Source organism: Chanos chanos, chromosome 5 (assembly GCF_902362185.1).
Source record: "Chanos chanos chromosome 5, fChaCha1.1, whole genome shotgun sequence".
NCBI classification, from domain to species: domain Eukaryota; kingdom Metazoa; phylum Chordata; class Actinopteri; order Gonorynchiformes; family Chanidae; genus Chanos; species Chanos chanos.
Window position 1 is genome coordinate 32,862,684 of NC_044499.1, and position 17,697 is coordinate 32,880,380.

The window sequence follows — 17,697 nt, forward strand, 5'->3', positions numbered from 1 at the left end:
TATTTGTTCTGTCATTATTTCCCTTTCCATGGAATTACGGGGCCAGGACACAAAAAAGGGGGCAAAAAAACCCATAATTACATTTTTTAAATCACTTTGTACATGAATTCACAGAGCTGCTGCCTCATACAATACCACTATATATTTACTGAAAGACATTTTGAATTCATGTTGGTCAAACATCTGAAACACTGAATTTTCAAAATAGAGCTTCAATATGAAACACAGTCAGTCTCTGAAAAAAAAAATCACCCCTCACTCTGAAGAGCCAAAATAAGACGTAGCTCAATTTCTGAATATATTCTGCTCACAACAAACTAAGATCATAACCATAGCTCGGTTTCACCTTCGTCCAGTTCTCTAAGAATAGTGACAGAATGCCATATTGTAGTAATTTCTGGCAAAGACAAGCAGTGTGGTGAACTGTTCACAGTATATTCTGAAGTTTCTTTTACATCCACCTTCATCTCATCTTCCTCAGCCTCACTCTGTTCTCCTTATCACGTTTTTTCAGCGAGCTGATGAACTGATTGAAGAGCATCTCCTGATCCTTCCTCTTCGGCACCTGTTTAAATCGTTGATCTCTGCCGTACTTCTCGGAAAATTCTTTAAACGTTGACCTTCAGGAAAAAAAGGTTGTTTACAGTCACCACAGATGTTCAAAAATCACTCTCATTAACAGTCTACTCTGCAAGAAAATGAAATTTAAAAATGTTTCTTTGGCAATTTGAATGTCATTTTTGTCCGGAGAGGTTTATGGTCAGTTGATGTTATTTTTATGTTTGCCCTCTTTAAGGTGATACACAGAGAGAGAGAGAGAGAGAGAGAGAGAGAGAGCGAGAGAGAGAGAGACAGCACAATATTCTTTTTGTTCGCAGCTGTGACTCATGGGAGGATAAAAGGTGCTCTCTTTTGGCACAAAACAGGCCAAACATCTCACCACTCCCAGAAGTCGAGGGCACCTCACAGAGTCCAGATACTCGAGGAGATCGCAATCTCTCAGAAGTCCCACAGAGGTAAAAAGGTGGGTTTTTTTCCCTTGGTTTGGTTTGTTTTTTTCCCCCCACAAATTCTGTCTAACAAGCCAGATATACCAACATACAAAACAGACTCAGCTGGCTGGTTCTAACTTGCTTTCTTCATGATATTAGCCAACCAATCATGTGCATGTGTGTGTGTGTGTGTGTGTGTATTTGTGTATATTTACATAAAATTAGCTCTCTGATCCAACTAACTCCTACCTCTATGAAGATGATCAAAAATGACATGACAATGTATTAATAATATCATATCATATTAATAAATATCAAGTTTGTATACTGCAAAGAGAAAAGCCAAACATGAAAATAACACCACTTTATCATGAGCAAATATCACTGATGAAAAACTTCCAGGAAACTTTCCAGGAACAAGTAGCGCTTTGGCACCTGGATGTTCTGCAAGAACTAAAAAACTATGAAAAGGACTTAAATTTCAGACTCAGTTTTCACAGAGATGGAGGGTGGGATACAGTATATACCATTCTGTCCTCTCCTCTCACATCCTTAAATGATACTCATGTTGAGATGCAGTGTTGACAACTTTATGACAGTTTGTTTTAAAAAACAAGGATGTTCAGTCTTCAGAGCAGGTGTATGTGTGTGTGTGTGTATGTGTGTGTGTATGTTTCCCCAATAATAATTTGATTATTCATTCAGTCATTCAGCTTTAGCACTATCTTTAAGAACATAGACTTTCTTTTGAGAAAAGCTTTGGGAATCGACTTGCCATCATCTTTTTGTGCCACACTTAAGATGCTAGTGTGCTGTCCTCTTACTCAACATTAAAAAACTGTATTGTTAAAGTGTAGTCCCATTTCATTCACTCTTAAAAAACTTCAAAAAGAGAGCTTAATCCAAACCGCGGCAACCATACTTTCATCTGAAGTTTCGGTGGTCTCCTGTGAGAGACCATCAAGAGTAGACAAGGTCAGCATCAAACAAAGTGAGTAAAAAAAAAACTCAACCTCTTCCTCCTCTATCAATTATTCACTAAACAAATGAATTAATGAAATATTCAGGCCTTGAGTATAGAGTCAAAAGTGTCTTCATTCTTGACCTATGTGTTCCATTCTTCCATAGTGAGAGTAAAGATTTAATTGGCTCCCCATAACCCCGGTAATTTTTACCTGGATGTAATTTTGGACTCTTCAAGAAGTTTTCTGAATTCTTCTTTCGCTTGCTGCAGCTTGCTCTTGTTTTCTTTGTATTCCTCTTTCATTCTGGCTTTAACAAATTGATCAAAAATCTGCAGGCAAAAAAAAAAGAGAGAGGTCAAGTGTTTTATGGTCCTGAGAAAGATGTTGACAATATGAAGTTCAAAGTGAACTAAAAAGAAAAAAAAAAAACTAAAAAAATTTGAGTAAGAAACTGTCTGTGGGTGGGTGAATGACTGTTATCAGCAACGAGATGAAAACCGCCAGTCCCTGCCTCACGGTACCTGCTTACGCTCCTCAGAGCTCAGTAAAAGGTAGCGTGGATCAAATACAATTTTGTGCAATTCCTTTTCCCAGGTAGAGAATGCTGACACCTGGATCAGAGAGAAAAAAATGTGGTTATCACATCACAGATTTTCATGCTTTGTAAAAGCCTCCAGTGAGGCTCAATTGTATTAGAAGACATTTCCTATTTGACAGTTTTTTGGGGTTTTTTTTGGTTTGCTATTTTTGTTGGTTGAAAGTACTTTTTTTTCTGAATGATCCAAACTGAATGAAGTTCTGGTTAGGATTCCAATCGGACAGGTTTGTTTGGCTATTGGTTGTGTCATTGATACTGATGGTTTTACCCCTCTCTCCAGCAGCATGGACCTGAAGTGTGCGATCCGCAGTTCCAAAGGCAGGACCATCCTGTGAGGAGATGGTTCTACACTCTTCTCTTTATCCTTGTCTTCAGATGATACAGCACATTCAGCAGAATCCTCCAGTCTGAGAAGAACAAAATGAAAAAAAAAAAAACATCTCATAACATTACCCTGCACTAGTACAATGTGATACTCTTTAGTATGGTAATGTTTAGGTTGCACAGAATAATACACCCATTTAATAAAAAAGAAAGCTCCACATAGCTCAAAGTGACAAGCAAATGACCACTGAACCATAGGAGATGACCTGGTATTTGGCCACATTTGGGATGAGGTAAATGGCTGTTAGTTTCAATACTAAAGTGCATGGACAGTTCAGAAGACATTTTGACTTGTAGTGAATGTTCTAGAGTGATATTTTATTTGACATCTTAGTGTGACATAACCCAAAGTTGTGACATTTTAGCCACAGTGAGGTTATTCCATCAACAGTGTTTCGGCTTAAATCTTAGTTTGTCATGTCATCTAACCTCAGTAGTTAAAAATCAAATGACTGCATTTGACTGCATTTGATACTCCATGATGAATGTTATGTCAAATTCAAATACAATGTTATTGACAAAGTTTTTAACACTAAATGTCACCCACGAAATTCAAGAAAATAAAAATAAGAATAATAATAAAACAAATCAGTCAGGACTATGACATTAGGACAGGTGTAATACTTCAGTACCATTTCATGTTTGTCTTTAAAGTGTTATTGCTGAGGACTGATAGTTGGGTCATTTTCCCCAGAATGATTAGGAGGTTTAACAGTCTGAGTCTTCGTAGAAACTCTTGCCTGTTTCTCTTGTTAAATGATGAGCACTAAGCTGAGAATGCAAATGGTACCAATCCAAACCCAATGATAGCCCGGAGTGGTACTGTTACTGGGCTGAGTGATCCGCGTGTCATCTACCAAAACATACAGTTATCGCTAAAAACAAGATCAGCTTGGTCCCCAGGACAATCAGTCAAGCATTTCTTTTTTCTCATGAACTGTCATGCAGGCTCAACCCACTCACTTGTTCCGCTTAGTTTTTGAACTGTGCTCATCTTCATCATCGTCATCATCATCAGCCATGGGTGAATTTAAACCATCTTCTGCCGGACAGATAGACAAGCATCAGATCAGTGCAGAACCAGTGATTAAACTTATTTCAGTGTGTTTCTTATAGATCTACAAATCTCTTTTCTGTCAAACGTTCTCCTTTAACAAAACAAAAACACCAGCCATTCATCATCAAGGAACTGAACTTCACAATTTAGCACAAAGGATATCAGGGATAATGTATAATTCTGAATATAAGGATCTGATCACTCAACAAATTTGGTTTGTGCTTTTACTCAAAAAATTTTACAGATTTTTTTAAGATAAGACCACTGGTTGAGCAAAGCAGTTACAATAACTTAGTGCAACTCAGATCATATCCGTCTTAATGTCCGGTTATTATATATTTAGACAGGAAGCTAATTCACCCATACTGCTTTGTCTGAAGTTCAAATAGTTAGAATCGTCAATACCTAATCTCCCTCTGCTTGCAATAAGGCTAAATCAATAGAGATGGGCAACCTTCAGGGAAGTGTAGTCAAGCATATAATGACATCCACACGAGAGCCTCAACTGATTCAATATTTGCAGAAGCAGTGGCAAGGGCTAAGTCCTTATTAGCTAAGGCCTGAGAACACCTGCTCACAGCCTGATGGCATCTTCGGCTGTTGTTGCTGTTATTGTTTTTTGGCATATACATTCACTGATTTAGAGATTCTTTAAAAAAAAAAAAAAAAAGGTAATTGAAGGATTAAATCCCTAGACCCCTTTCATCCGATTAAAACTTGAACAGGGAGAAATAGTTTGCAGAATGGAGTAGATGACATAAATACATAGGCTAGTTGCAACTTTAGCTGATAAACTAAAATATGGATAAAATATTGCATAAAAAATGGGAACTCATAAGCATCCGAGAGGGTCATCATCATTAATCATTTCCTATGGAAGCATCGTTAACTCACTTAATGAATCCTTTTTACGTTTATGCGGTGGATCTTCAATGATCCTGTTGAGATCGCCACGGTCTTTTAAATCAACTGGTTTCTCCCAGACAGACAGCTGCATTGTGGGATTGAAGAAAAAGACCCTGTCATCTCCTGTCCACACCACACACCTGTGAAATTACAGATAGAGTCTGTCAGTCTTTACAAGAATCCAAAGAGTTCAGTAAATGACATTAGTAATTACTAAAAATGCTAAAAATCATAAGTTGGATGACCAGCTTTCACTTATGTCAGGAATATAAACAAGCCCGATAACCCAAGCTATGTGGGTACCACCCCCACAAACACCACTGGTCAGTTTAAAGCAACTCTAACCCTAACTTTAACTTAAAGTAAACCTGAAATTGTAACACCCACTGAAGCGTTTACAACACTCAGCTGGTTGGGTTATGGCCCTGTTTACAGTGTAACTTGTATTGCTGAAGCAATGTGTTACAGTTCAAAGTTCAAAGTTTTTTTTCTTACTACACAGCTAGGTTGCTGGAATTAATCTCAGTATTGATGGAATGGCTGTAACAATACACCACATACAACACCAGTGCAAAAATAAGGACATCATATAAGTGTATAAGTTAAGTGCAAACATAAGGACATAAGTGCAAAAAGACAAAACATACAACTCCACATATCATATAATTAGTCTGACTTTTGTGTGTTTAACAACTGTATGGCTTGGGGGAAGAAGCTCCAGTTAAGGCGTTCTGTCCTGCCTCCTAGTGAGCTATACCTTCTGCCAGAGGGGAGACACTAAAAAAGATGGTGAGCTGGGTGGAGAGAGTCATCCGTAATCTTGATTGCTGGTGAGATGGTGAGTTGTGTGATTAGTCCAGCGTGGGGAGTCCAGTGTGGGGAGTTTGCAGCCTATGATCTGGTGAAAATTCTGTCCATTTCTTTATTGTGCGCTTAGATGTGTTTCCATACCAGACAGTAATCGAAAGTGACCAGATGCTCTGGATTATGGCTGTGTAAAATTGGACCAGTCGGCTCTGCCTGACTCTGTGTTCTTTGAGTTGTCTCAGGAAGTAGAGTCTCTGTTGGGCTTTTTACATTAGATGGTTGGTGTTGAGGTCCCATTTCAGGTTATTGCTGATGTGTGTGCTAAGGAACTTGAAGGAGTCGGTTATTGTAATTGATTGGCTGCTGTTGAGGATAGGGGCTTTTATTGATTATTTTGTTCTGAAGACGATGATCATTTCAGTAGTCTTTTTTTTGTTCAGGACCAGGTCATTTTCCCTGCACCAGTTGACTGACTTCTCAACCTCCAGCCTGTAGGCGTTGTCATTGTCTTTAGAGATCAGTCCTACGATTGTGGTGTCAACCGCATATTTCAGAGTCCTGATGGAGTTTGATGTTGATTTAAAGTCACTAGTGAAGAGGGAGAAGAGCAACAGGGACAGAACGCATCCCTGTAGCACCTCCGTGCTGGTGGTGAGGGGGTGGGAAGTGATGTTGTTGAGTCTGACAACTTGGCTCCTGTCCTTCAAAAAATCCAGGATCCAGAGGCGCAGTAAGGTGTTAATGTTCATGTCCTAGAGTTTCCTGAACAGCTTGAGAGGGTGATAGTATCAAAATCAGAACTGAAATCAATTAACAGAATTATTTCATAGGTATATTTGGACTCCAGAAGTTGGCGGGTGAAGTGCAGTGCCAGGTTGACCGCGTCGTCTGTGGACCGGTTTGGATGATATGCAAATTGCAGTGGGTCATCAGGGGCACTCAAATGCCTTCATAGCCACTGATGTCAGGGCCACAGTCTAGTCATTGAGGTCAGATATTTTTGCTGTTTTGGGAATGGGGATGATGGTGGAGTTTCTGAAGGGAGTTGGGACCTTTTCTTGGCTGAGTGATTTTGAATATACTGAAATTTCTTTATTTCATTGCCTTTTCTTGTTGTTAATGTATATAGATGTACGCGAAGACTGGGGCCAGTTGGTCTGAGCAGGGGCTTAGTAAGGCTGGGGTTAGATGGTCTGGGCCTGCTGCTTTGTTTTTGCCCACCTTACGAAACACCCTTCTCATTTGTTTCAATCGTGAATGGTGGTGGAAGGTGAGAGGTTGGGAATGGCCATGTGTTTGTAGTAGGCTTTTCAAACTAGGCAAAAAAAGCATTCAACCTGTCTGGTAGTTCGGGGTCTGCATCAGTGGGGGTTGGTGACTTTTTTTGTAATTGGTCAGCTCTTGAAGAGTTTTCCATATTGCCTTGAGGTTATTTGTAACAAATTTGTCCTCCACTTTTTTGGCATAAAATGTTTTTGCTTTCCTTACTGCAGATCTGAGTTCATATTTTGCTGCCTTGTATTTTTCTATATCCCCACTTTTGAATGCAGTGTTTTCTCTTCTTTGCAATTCAATTAGATCACATGAGAACCAAGGGTTATTGTTGCCATATGATATCACAGATTTAAAAGGTATGCATATGTTCTCGCAAAAGTCTATGTATGATGTCACTGTGTCTGTGTATTTGTCCAGGGTTTCACATGACTCACTAAAAATGCTCTAGCCGGTGCATTCAAAGCAGCATATTAGTGCTTTAGTTGCATCACTTTTTTCATTTTTAACAGTTCTAGTTTGGGGTATGAGAGACTGTACCTTTTGTCTGTAGGTAGGAACCAGGTATATTATTGCGTGTTTGGATGTTCCCAGGGGCGCTTTTGTGTACGCACGATAGGTGGATGTTACTGTGGCTGTGTCTGAAATGCAATACTGCATACTGCACACTGCATACTGGCCCAGTATACACTGTGTACTGCACACTATTCCCCACCCTAGAATACAGTACAGTATGCAAATATGAGAACTTTCATGTAGTGTACTACACGTTCGCTATCGGTTGGGCTATTTGTTCTGTTACAAACAAATAAAACATGACTACAACAAACATCTGTCAGAAGTATCCCTATAAGAAAGCATATGAAGACTTATTACACCAAAATATGCAACCGATACATTTTTATTCAGAGCTGCAGCTTGAGATGAAGCTGGAGCTGCAACTGTCGCTGTCTGCCATGTTTTTTGAAATTTTTGGCAGTTGGAAATCACTGCGTTGCATCATGGGATGCAGTACCTGACGAAATGAGCTCTGGCAGTACACTGGAAATTTTCACCAGAGTAGTACATCATCCGGGTAACCGTCATGTACTGCAAAATTTTTATCTTTCTTGTACTGCATACTACTTACTACTTTTCCGTCAGGATCAGTATACAAGTATACAAGATGTAGTATGCCATTTCAGACAGCCTGTCTTGTAGCGGTGGTCCAAGATCTGATTCTCTCTCATGGGGCAGTCAATTTGTTGTTTGTAATTACAGAGTTCTTTAGATAAGTCAAGCCAGTTGAAATCTCCTAACACCATGATGTTTCAGTCGGGGTGGTCTTGTTCCAGGTTGGAAATATGTCACGCTAGCTGATTAATGACCCTGTCGCTGATCTCCACTACCTGCGTAGGTGGAATACAGACTCCTGTTGGGAGTTAGTCCAGGTGGAATTCCATTGCCCCCGTCCAGGTAAGGTGGTGTTTGTTCGTATCTCTTCAGGTAGGGGGTGGTTGTACAGGTATAAACCGTAAGTAATTCTCCCAATTTCCAGTGATGTATTTCAGTCATATGTATTCACACAAAGGACTGACTGGACAAACAGCAAAAACAGAAGAGCAAACAAAAACAATCGGTGTATTGCCAGAGCTCGTACTGTGGCTGGCCCCTGGCCCACCATCTTGGCCGCCATAGTCTATTTTAGCATATTGTAAAATGCGTAAAATACGTTTATTCAGCTGGTGCACTTAGTGTCATTTGTATATGGATGTGAAAGCACAGAGTATCAGTTTTTATCTGTTTTAAAAAGTTTAAAGGCTAAGTATTAAGCAAGGTAAAAGAACAGGCAAAAATGAGCCTGAGTGTTACACTCACTAGTGGTTTTGTAACTTATGATCAGAATTATAATGTGCAAAAGTCAATGTTAAAAGCTAAAAAAAAAAATTAACCACCTCATGTAGTCTTGAATGCTATACAAAATTAATGGATCATATTTTAATGCTGTGTCATGGTACACAGTCTGTGACAGAAATGGCAGGGTTTGTAAAAGGGATTGTATTGCTATGTTCAGTTTGGACTCCACAGCTAAGCAGGAGCACGACGACAAGTCCATGCCTGAAAACCGTCTCTGTAGAAGGTACGGTTATAGGCTGCCTGCCCAGGGCGTTTTAGATTCCATCTGCTCTAAACTTACTGAAGTGAAAAGAGTTTAGGTCACTCAGAGAAAAGACAACTTGATTTTTCTCATACTTTTCAGGTAAACTCTCCTTTGCAAGAACTGTTTTATTTCCTACGTTATAAATTGTGAACAAGTAAAAGTAGCTCTGTTTTCTTTTATTTCATTTTGTAGTCTCATGTTTTCTGGAGGGAAAAAAAAAACAGTACACACTGAATGTGAATGTGTCACTGTGTTGGACTGCACAATCAAGTTGTCAGCTTTTCCACTTTTCCTACACAATGTCTTATATAGTGAGTCAATTTGCTCTGGTGCCATAGACCAGGTTCCAGATGTATAGTTATTTCTTCTTATTTTCAAGAGAGAGCCATTACGATTGCTTGTAGCAAGGCCTTTTTTTTTCATTTTTCAACACTCAATGACTGTTTCCCATTACACATACTGTTTTTTTCTGCATCATTAGCGGACACTGTAAGAACAGTTTCCTGTACAATACATTTCCTCATCAACCAAAAACTGTTCAACAAGCACAACTATTTTCCTCTTGACATGAAAGTTAAAGTGCAGTCACTGAGGAGCGTTCACTAATTCACGAGGAAATAATGCGATATGACTTCTCCACGATGCTGTGACAAAAAAAATTCGACATTTCTTTTTGACTTCCCACACATCACCTAGATCCTAACAGCCGCTCAAAAGCCTCCGCAGCCAAGCAGTGTATTAGAAGTGTTTTAATAAAGACTTCATATTCCTCAAATACCGTAATTCACAACACAAACTTATAGCACACACCACTCAGATGGCCTGTTTGTTTCTGAAATGGATGTTTGTAGGGAAATTCAATTTGCCAAGTATCTGAAAGAATACTTCATAAAACAATAACCCGAAAGGTTGGTTCAGCAACCAAGCATGTTACACGGTGAAGATTGCTTCAGGCTAGCGCAGTATAAGTGCTGTGTATAGTCTTGTTAAAGACAGCATCTTTCTCTCTCTTTTTCAGATACATGTTCTGCTGAGTGAAAAACATAAAGGCTATGTTTAATGCAGATCTTTTCAAGTCAACTCAGATCTCTGAGTCAACACAAGCTGCCACCAATAAACCATTACACCAAGTGCAATAGAAAACACATCTGTCGGAAAACAGTTCACCCTGCATTGCCAGTGAATATAGCCAGCTTGCATAACACAGCAATTGTTGCCACACAAGGTTTTGTCTGGATGACATTGGATTTGTTTTGCCCTGGAATTGTGCTGCACTTCATCTCTGTAAGCTTCGTTCTTTGCTCAAAGAGTGAGACTCTACAGCAAGCATCAATCACTTTCCATATCTGATCATGTAGGGGCTGTAAAAAGTAGAGTACAGCTGCTGGAGCCAATTCTCAAGGGTCTAAACTACATATATGTGTGTGTGTGTGTGTGTGTGTGTGTGTATATATACGTGCGTGTACATATAAAATTTACATTGCTGAAATAAGTTTTAACCAAGGACAAACCAGCTTTTCATTCCAACCTTACATATAGTGAGTGACATCTATGTACTTAAATATCAATCCCTGCGCAACTGTAAAAAAAGAATGGAGAATGGATTTTGGCTCCAAATAAAATGATGGGCATATGTAAGTGTTTACCATGGTGACCCAGGCACAGGAGTGGAGGCAACTGGTCGTTTGTCTTTGGGAGTGCCCTCTGATCCCTCCATGCCGATCTTGAATGGTTCCTCCTACAGCACGATACAACACAGGCAATACACATTTTATCAACTCCATAAAACAGTCATTTTGAAATATTACAGTAGCTTGTGCGCTGTTGGTAATATCTTTAGACATGTACAAGGTACAGTGTTGATAAACAGTCTCTATTTGTTTGTGTGTTTTATTAAGTCAGATGTGCAATTCAACATGACAGTGCATTAAAATGCATATCTTTTTTTTTTTTTTTTTTTTGGAGTGGTGTTACCATATAAACATTCCCTCTTAACTCTGCATCAAGCTGAGGGTTAAAATTATTGATGATGTTTAGGGGAGGCCAACTTATCTCATATTGACTCTCGTGTATCCTCATTCTGACTCCTGAATACCAATTGGGTTTGTGCACTATGAGCATATTTATAACGTCCATCCGCCTCTCAGAAAACCGCAGCAAAATCTCATTTTAAAAAGTTGATTTGTAGGCATCAGTCTCTAGCAAATCCAATACCCAGCATATTACAAATCCTGTTCAAACTAGATAGCATGACTGGGCGACACACAGACACACACAAAAAAACATATTATCTTATTATTAGATGAGTTTTTAGCACCGTGCATGGTACTCTCTGCTGTTCTGCATGATAATTCGGCTTAGGTTTCTGAAATGAATGCTCTACCTCCACTCTTATCATACACCCCAATCTATCTGACAAACACCAAGTTCAATTAAGTTCACCTTCACAGCGGCTTTAAGCTAACAACAGAGTCTGAGGAAAAAGAGATCATTGCATGATAAATGGCTTAGACTTGTACAACTGTGCACTTGCAGATATCAACCAATTATCTAGGAAATGCATGACCAACCAACGCAGGGCACTGATTCTCTACACGAAGTCTCAAGGGCAAAGATGCAGCATACTTCATCTGCTTATTCTGGCCTGATAAATGACTTATGGGGGAAAACACCAAAGTAATTGATGTGGATGAAGGGGTTTCCCTGAAACAGCTATCTAAATCGACACTGCTCCCGAACCAAACAGTTACTTCATAATTAGACCCAATAAAATCAACCTTTTCTCCTCTCATGTAGCCAGCAAAATGCTGAGTCCATTTGAATTGAAATATAGTTCTGAGAATGACACGCTAATTACACTGATATCACTGATTATGTTAATATGATCGCTGGACAGAGTTAATAAAATTAGCTGAATTGTGATTACAAACCTCATTTTTTTCTTCAGGATTTGGTTCTGAACGTAGCACCAAAGCTCCACTGCAAGAAGGCTTCTTCATGTCTAATTTTTTATCTGTAGTGAACAGAATAAAACATGCACTTCAAGTTTAGTCTTAGAGTAGTTTGAAATTCCTTTTAAAACTCATCGCCTCTTCCCCTGCAGTCATGAAGCGGGAGGTGATTGGATGATAATGTTTAATCACCAGAAAAAGCAGCTGTGTGTTGACTAGAACTTTCAACAGAATGACTGACAGTATCATTCGAGTGTTGTCAAGTGGGTTAATCTCAGGCTAAATTAAGCTCTTCACCATCCACTTAGCCATCCAATCAAATCTCTATTATAGACAGGGGACAGGAGCCTGGTGCTAAAATGGACATTATCTTCATCTTCATCTACATCTTTGTCTATTATTAATGTATGAGGTATGGCAAATTATTTTTATTTATTTATGCTTGATTGCTGGATGAATATTGACTCAGTGCATCTGGAAAATCAATATATCTCCAGAATTCACAATATTATTGTTTACCAGCCGCTAATGGAAATGCTTGCAGGAGAAACTGTATACAGGCTTACATGACATTGAAAAACGGACAAATCAATTGCAACAACCACCAAGTGGATGTCAGTCAAATCAATGGAACAGGGGCACATTTTGACATCTAATAATAGCTGAAAACCTTCATACATGACATGGACATTCAGTTTCATTGCACAGAGTGAAAAACTGAGCAAGACATGACAGCATTTCTGAATCATTCCAATGGCTAGGTACAAAATAGGCTGTGACATGTTTGAAAAGGGATTGAATAAAACATATAAAAAACTCTCGTCTTTTGTCCTGCATCTAATCTAATAAAAAAAGGAAGACAGGCAGGCAGAAAGAGAGAGAGAGAGAGAGAGAGAGAAAGCTCTTATTACAACTTCTTAAGTGGTAACCAAAGAGAACAAAAGCAGAAGTCATTCTTTCAGGTTTAAAATCCCAGGTGTGTGTCAGTGTTTTGAGAATGATCTCTGTGGGACTGAAGTGCAGAGGGTACACATCAGGAATTAAAACAATGTAGTAAGCAGTGCAATAGCTCTCCAAATTTAAATATGTGATGGCTCCTATGCATTGTGTAATGAGAGACATATGAATATATGAATGAATGAATGAATGAATGAATGAATGAATGAATGAATGAATGAATGAACAGGTGATTCATTGCTGCAGCAGAATTTCTGAAAACATTTGGCTCCTCATGATCAGTTGGCATTTACTGTGGACTTTGTTCATTCTCATCTGTCCACATACACAATGAAACCAGGTTCTGTGCTATACTGTGAAGTAAGTCAATCAACATAAAGCAAACATTCAGCCCCTAGGAGGCATTTTCAAAGGGCTTTAATATGATGGCTTTAAATATGTGCGAGATGCTCCGGGTGTTGTGCTGAAAGGTTTCATGATTTTTTTTTATTCTTACATTTTAAAAAAAAATGCAGAGGCAAAATAACCATAATGTATGATAGTACAGCAGCGCTCATAATCCCAGCCATTCACGAGCATTCTGCAGCTGGTCCCAGTTGCATTTCCCTATGACAAGTTCACATTGTATTTCATCATAATCTTCCTTTTTCCATGAACACACACACACACACACAAATACACATATATACTTATGGCATTGTGTTTGATAGATAGTATTCATCTCTTCAAAGGTTTTCCATGGTGGGTGTGTAAAAAGGCCCACGTAATAGCCAATGTATTGTGTTCAGTCAGAAGAGGTTTTTCTCAGTCAGTCTATAGGATAAGAATGATGGAGAATGACAGAAACACTTGGAGCTGCTTTAAATGTACAGAACACATGGCAGGAAAAACAAGCTGTCTATTTAGGGGCCAGAGCATGTTAATGAAATTACTGTGCTTTAAACCACATGTGGTTCAAAGGTGTACTGTACAGTAAGGACACATTTACAATACTAACTTGAGGACTTCCAAAGTACTATTAGAGGATATAGATTAAACATAAGTACGATGCTAACCGTGACATCTCTGGGAGCCAGAGATATCTGTGGAGGGTGGGGGGGGAGTAGGGAGGGAGGGTGTTTGCTATCCATAAGCTTTGGTTGGTCAGTTAGTGCCAGCTGTATAACATGCCCGGAGGCGACTAGTTGAATGAGGATATATGAATTCCTCTGTGAGCATCTCTTCAAGCAGTGCCTATGGGGCACGGACTGCCAACATTTACTACACTAATCAGACAGGCAGAGAAAACCAATGCACGGATACACTTAAGCATACTGTTTCTAGAGGGATCTGACAGAACATGCTAGAAACACAAGTAAATGCCCGCATTTTACCGCCAGTCACAGTCAGTCCCCCAGTGTTCCGTTCCTTTGCCAGTACTGCCCTAAGTCGGTCCAACTCTTATGGGTTCAGTTTTGTTTTTATTAACGGAAGCCGTGATTAGTCAGTGGAGTCAATGCAAACATAATGTTTAATAAGACTGAGTCATTATGAGCAAGTAACGTAGTTATCTAGCCTGCAAATGCATCATTAGCCAAACAGAAAAGGATTGTAATGAACAGTGTCAGAGCACGACTCTCTCCGTATCTCATTAAACTTTGAAAAATCAACAAAATACTAGACTAGGCTTTTGCGGAAAGGCACTATACAACTGTGCATATATGTATCATTGGGATCAAGGTCAAGTAATAAAAAAATAGCTTTTTATGTTAATGCCAATGTGAATTTAGACAATTAGGTGTAGATTGTGTATATCATACAAAGCTCTTGACTGGGGCATCTAAGCACAAATTCATGTTTCATTTCTTTGACTAGCATACAGATTGTGGTGTATAGTTTATCGCAGATAATGAATTGATTGGTTAGCCTAAAGCTTTTTTCTGTTGTTGTCTGCTTAGCATATGTAGTGATTCATCTGCACTTAATCTGTCTGTGAAACAGTAAATGAGTAACTATACTGAGTAAAAATAAAAAAAAGTATCACTGGCAGAAAGTACAGTTTGCACTCTTAGATCTTTCATTGGCCAAACTTACCTGCTGGCGTTTGATCTTTCCAGTCGCTTGTGATGAGGGTCACGCTCGGGGTGGAGAGGGTGGTTACCCTGCCGCGTGCTGGAACGACTGGCTCTAGAAGACCTTCCCAAGCAGAACGGGCCCCTGCACGTCAAACACACAACACAGAACATAAGATCAGTCAGTGTGTCAGCATGAAAGAAACTCAACATATCAAACACAAGCAGAGAGCGACAGATAGATAGGAGAAGAAGAGAGAGAGAGAGAGAGAGAGAGAGAGAGAGAGAGAGAGAGAGAGATTTCCACAGGACATAGTGAAAGGAAACCAGAACAGGTTAGCACTTTCATCATTAGTCTTTAGGAATTAGCATTCAGGTTCATGGAGCTATAGCTACATGACCAAACTATAAAAACATTGGTTCCTTTAGCCGACAGATCCATGCTAATTCCAGAGTTAAACTGATTTAACTGATATTGTAATACTTTGAAGTTTTTTGAGAAGAAAAACAAATAAATAAAAATACAGAAAATGAATGAATTTGATTTATGATAGATGAGGAGGCTACTACCTGTTAGATGGATGTTCTGTTTGAAGTTTTGCTCCTGGACAAAATCTTGTCCCAACATTAATGCTTTCATCATTGTAATAGTCAGAAACTGAGAGCTTAAAAGCTGACTTAAAAACAACAAAACAATGCATGATGCTGTACATTTTCATGACCAATATGACTTTCCCAGTGGTCAATAATGAGACAAGACGTGCTTGAAGCATCAAGGCAAATGTTTTGGACTCCTTTAAATGTTTACATTCTAATTATTGGCTTTAAACAAGAAGAACTTAAGAGTGTCTGACCGTGAGAACCATATTATCAGTGAATAGATGAAAGAGTCCCTCGGCCCAAATTTAGCCTGGTTTATGTTGACAATGGTTAGAGCTCATTTTCATCAACTGGATGTTTTTTTATTTTTTCTCAGCTTGTCTCACTTGTCTCTGATAGCCCAGACTTGTTTGGCAAGGTTAATTATGTCTGACATTAGCTCAAGGCTGGATATTTCTCAGGTTCTGTGAGTCTGGCTGCCTGTCTGCTGGAATATGTCTGCTAACTTTGGCTTCTGAGAAAAAGAGCTCAGATGGGTATTTGTAATGTATTGCCAACAACAGGTTTTAAAGATAAATTTAAGGTTCAAAAAAACAAAAACAAAAACAAACAAACAATCAGGAAAAGAACCAGAGAACCTATTTTCCTTGTCTCGGTTTCAATCCGCGTGGATTTTCTGATCAAATTAGTCTTGTTGGCTGAGAACAAGAGTGACATTTTTCAAACAATTTCCATCAAAAACTCTCGAGCATGGCTTTTTATGTTCATAAACAGTGCATGACTTCATTGAAACACATACTCAACTGCTCTAGTATTTCAGTCTTTAGTTTGGTGGTCTTAATGTTTCAAAAACTTACACATGACAAAAGAGCCACAAAACAACCATTTGAATTAAGGAGGCCACCTACTGCACTACACAATGTCCATGTAAAGGCCAGAAGCAGGGAAACAGAAATTAACGATAAACACAAAGAAAAAGTTCTTCTTACCTAACCATTTATCATCCTGCATTACCAAGGTAACCAGTTATATAGGACCACCATGTTTATCCAAAAGTTAAAAGCCACTATATATCATTGGGAACACGGTACGAATGGTTAAACACTCCCTAAGAGCATTTTAAAAAAATGTCACAAGCATCTTTCCCTTAGCAACACTTTATAGCGTTAGTGCTATAACGGTTCCAAGCACATTGTGTTCTATGAATGGATGTAGTATCTGAATAACCTGATTTAAAGGCAGGACTACCACATTGGCACTAATCTAACTTATTGTTACCAAGTTGTTAATAGATTAGATATCTGATAAACCTTATTGTACAACAGCAGTGCAACATCTGGATAAATGAATCTATTATTAGTAAGCGATGGTGTGAAGGGGAGAGGTGATAGAGCTGACAGGCTCTCTCTCACACAGTCACAGCCCAAAGACAGAGCTGATTAGAGGTGTAGAGGCCTGGAGAGAGCAGCAATCACTGGAGAGTAGCTTGCTCTCACACTCACACAGAATGGGTTGTGTGAAAAGCACGGAGGCAAGGAATAAGCCGTTCACACCACAGAACAAACACAGAGAGAGGGATGAGAGAGCAAGAGAGTGAGAGAAAGAGAGTGAGAGAGAGAGCAAGATGGCTCTGAACTGTCATTCAAGTTGACATGGTGTGATATTTATTTTGGAGGGTGATATAAAATAAGCTGTGAGTTTCACAAGGGGCCTGTTCATCTTCTCTCCAACACAAATAGTGCTTACATATTTATACTTAGATACTGAGGATCTACAAAATAACTGATCTCTCCCACTCTTTCCCTTAACACAGCTGATATAACTGCCTTATGAGCTTTTTTTAGTCAAGTACCACTTGCTGTAAAACTGTTGAAGATGAATTATCAAAAAAAAAAGTACAATATCCTAGACCCCACCACCTTAACTTCACAATATTCAGATCATTATTCCCATTCGTCTGTCACCATTCAAATGGATATCATTCTAAATTTACAGGCTAAGACCTAATAAATTCTGA

The 17,697-nt window shown here is 39.0% G+C and overlaps 1 protein-coding gene across 1 annotated transcript in view; it reads right to left on the reverse strand.

Moving 5' to 3' along the window:
• Positions 1-463: 463 nt before the first annotated feature.
• tcerg1l (transcription elongation regulator 1 like) overlaps positions 464-17,697 on the reverse strand; it is a 61,786-nt gene continuing 44,552 nt past the window's right edge. Inside the window, exons 5-13 of the mRNA XM_030775924.1 lie at positions 15,103-15,225; positions 12,052-12,134; positions 10,768-10,859; positions 4,891-5,042; positions 3,903-3,981; positions 2,824-2,962; positions 2,479-2,568; positions 2,168-2,286; positions 464-620 (exon numbers count right to left, since the gene is read on the reverse strand). Of these exons, the coding sequence (XP_030631784.1) occupies positions 464-620; positions 2,168-2,286; positions 2,479-2,568; positions 2,824-2,962; positions 3,903-3,981; positions 4,891-5,042; positions 10,768-10,859; positions 12,052-12,134; positions 15,103-15,225 (1,034 nt within the window). The remainder of the gene's footprint in view (positions 621-2,167; positions 2,287-2,478; positions 2,569-2,823; positions 2,963-3,902; positions 3,982-4,890; positions 5,043-10,767; positions 10,860-12,051; positions 12,135-15,102; positions 15,226-17,697) is intronic.